The 2605-nt window shown below is 45.6% G+C and overlaps 1 protein-coding gene across 1 annotated transcript; it reads right to left on the bottom strand.

Moving 5' to 3' along the window:
• Nucleotides 1–1576: 1576 nt before the first annotated feature.
• On the bottom strand, nucleotides 1577–2605 carry LOC139475290 (uncharacterized). The gene has a single exon (XM_071258522.1). It carries the CDS (start codon nucleotides 2603–2605, stop codon nucleotides 1577–1579), a length of 1029 nt encoding a protein of 342 aa, XP_071114623.1.

A 2605-nucleotide genomic window follows, 5' to 3' on the forward strand; every position in this document is an offset into this window, starting at 1 on the left:
CTGACGAGTACATGACAGTTTCTGGAGTTGTTCATTGTATACATTCTGCTATCGTCAGTAAGTAGGGCACCAGATAACACGTGACTAATATAGGGCAACTCTGATTAGGTTTGTTAGAGCCTCAGGTGTAAGACTGATTTATGTGTCATTACACCCACATCACGTAGATATATACAATACAGCTACGAGCGGAGCAGTTCGTTCACCATGATCTACAGCAATACATGAACAGGGAGTACTCTATTAATCTCCTGTGATTGTTGAACAATATCCACACATGCACAGAGACCTTTGTCCAGGCTTTCATAGTACTACCTTCGTGGGGTTGGTTGGTTGGTTGGTTGGTTTGTTGTTTAACGCCGCACTCAGCAATATTCCAGCTATATGACGGTGGTCTGTAAATATTCGAGTCTGGACAAGACAATCCAGTGATTGATATCATGAGCATCGATCCTGGCAATTGGGATCGATGACATTCTACCCCGGAATCTTCACGGGTCTCATCGTGGGGAGCTGGCCCCAGCAAACACTTGTCATAAGGGGATCTTTGAATATTCCCTTTCTCTGTAAGGAGAAGCCACAGCACAATCCTGTCTGGACAACCAGCATATACAATTTCGTTGTAAAGCCTGAAGTCAATTTAATTTATGAAAGCGTTTTTGGACAAAAATCACTGGTCCTGTTCAGTCAGCCTTCCCGAGGAAAGGGAGTTAACTGACTATAAAAGTCCAGTTTCCACTCTTGCCGAACTAGGCTGGAATTTCCAGGCTCGATTGTAGCGCCACCAGTGGCTATTACCAGTCATGTCCCTCCTATAGACCAATTAGATTCTATCTCTCATATCACTTATATTGGCTTCAAACAAAATGGCGTCGCCCTGTCAAGACGTTTTAATCGACAACCAAGATCTAAATTTTAACAAAACGGGTCTTACCCCGCGACATGCATCAAATCACGTGAACACCTTGATTAAAAACATGAAAGAATTTGCAAAATATCTGTCGACGCCCAGATGGCAGTAAATATGCTTTGCGAATTGTGCAGTCCACCGAAATCTGCACGTTGAAATGCATGTTGTTTACAAACCGGATGTCAAGTTCGTTACGCGATTTTGATTGGACTATGCATATATTCGTTAGTCCAGCAAAAATGAAACTCCATAATTGCATCCTAGATCGGCAAGGGTGGAAACTGGACTTTTATGGTGAGTTAACTCCCTTGCCTCGGGAAGATGGTATAGTCCGGTTATATCTTCAGGAAATAGTTTGCTTCACTTTGGATATATCTAATGATAGGAATCATCTCCTGACGCACGAGAGATATGCTATTCATTCGAAAATGTTTGATCTCAAAGTCAGCCAAGTGTATTAGCTGTTCATCTTGAAACCATTGCTTGGTCCCTTTGCATAATGTTAAACCAATACGCCCACAACATGAAGTACACGTTTTCGCTTAACGTTTTTGACATCTTCGTTTTGTAAAACTGTCATCGGTTGTACATATGTCACCAGTCGTGTAAAGGTTGGAGATATTTTCTAACAGGTTTGAAATCGCGTCCATTGTAGTGATATCTAACCTACTCCGAAAGTTCACCTTGTTCAAAGGGAGGTAACCGTGGCTGATTGATTGTGTCGATAAAAGTACCAATCCTTCCTCTGATTTTATCATAGTTCTCGAGCTCCCTCGACACCTTGGTCCTAGTGATGAACTCGTCTTCCTCAGCCAACTGCCTCTTCGTGTAGGCCGGAAGTGACGTCTTCTGTCTTCCCGGCATGCCCAGTGTCGTGACACTTCGTGTCATGGTCAACCCCTGTGGTTGCATGGGCGTGTCGCTGACCCTAGGTAGTGTTATCGAGTGTCTCTTTCTTTGAGAATTCTCGTCCGGGGACTTGATACTTTCCGTCGGTTGTCTGTGTCCTCCCTGTGATCGTGGACCTTGTCTTCGATCCACATCCTGCCCATCGCGTCTCATCTTGTTCATCTTCCGTCTCAGCAACGAACACGCACCGTCAGTGTAGGTATCCGATAGGCTGCCTTTTTGTTCCCTGGCTTCAATGCTTTTCAGTAAATCTTTAAAACTGACCTTACAACGGTTGCTATCAAGTCTTTTACTTACGTTCATGTCCTGACGCATCTTCTTAACGTTCCGTATCAGCTGAAGTATTTTTGTCATGTCAGGCTCATCAGCACCTCCTTTTGTCCTGTCCACTTCCGTTGTCGTCATGGCAACGAACTCGGGCGTCTTCTCTTCTTTAGCGGACAAGGACATCAGTATAGAAGGAATGACCTCGGACACCCGGCGGTACTCCGTCAGCAGGTACGAGTTGACAGGATCAAGCGTCTGATGCCGTGACGGTCTCGAGTCAACAAAGGGTGACGGTGACCTTGACCTTGGTTTTGAGGAGGACACGTTATGGCGCCTGCTGAGACGGTATTCGTTCCTCAAGGTGATCCTCTCTCTGTCCAGCTCCATCATCCTGAGTCTGGAGTTGAGGGAAATGGATTCGAGTCTCTTCTCCAGCGCCTGTTCCTCCTTGTGGTTCACGAACAGGGTCTTCTCCAGACGCTTCGGGTTCGGCTTCCTCTTCGGCTCCACCTGCTCCAT

This window comes from Haliotis cracherodii, unplaced genomic scaffold (assembly GCF_022045235.1).
Source record: "Haliotis cracherodii isolate W230 unplaced genomic scaffold, xgHalCrac1.p SCAF_3, whole genome shotgun sequence".
Lineage (NCBI taxonomy): Eukaryota > Metazoa > Mollusca > Gastropoda > Lepetellida > Haliotidae > Haliotis > Haliotis cracherodii.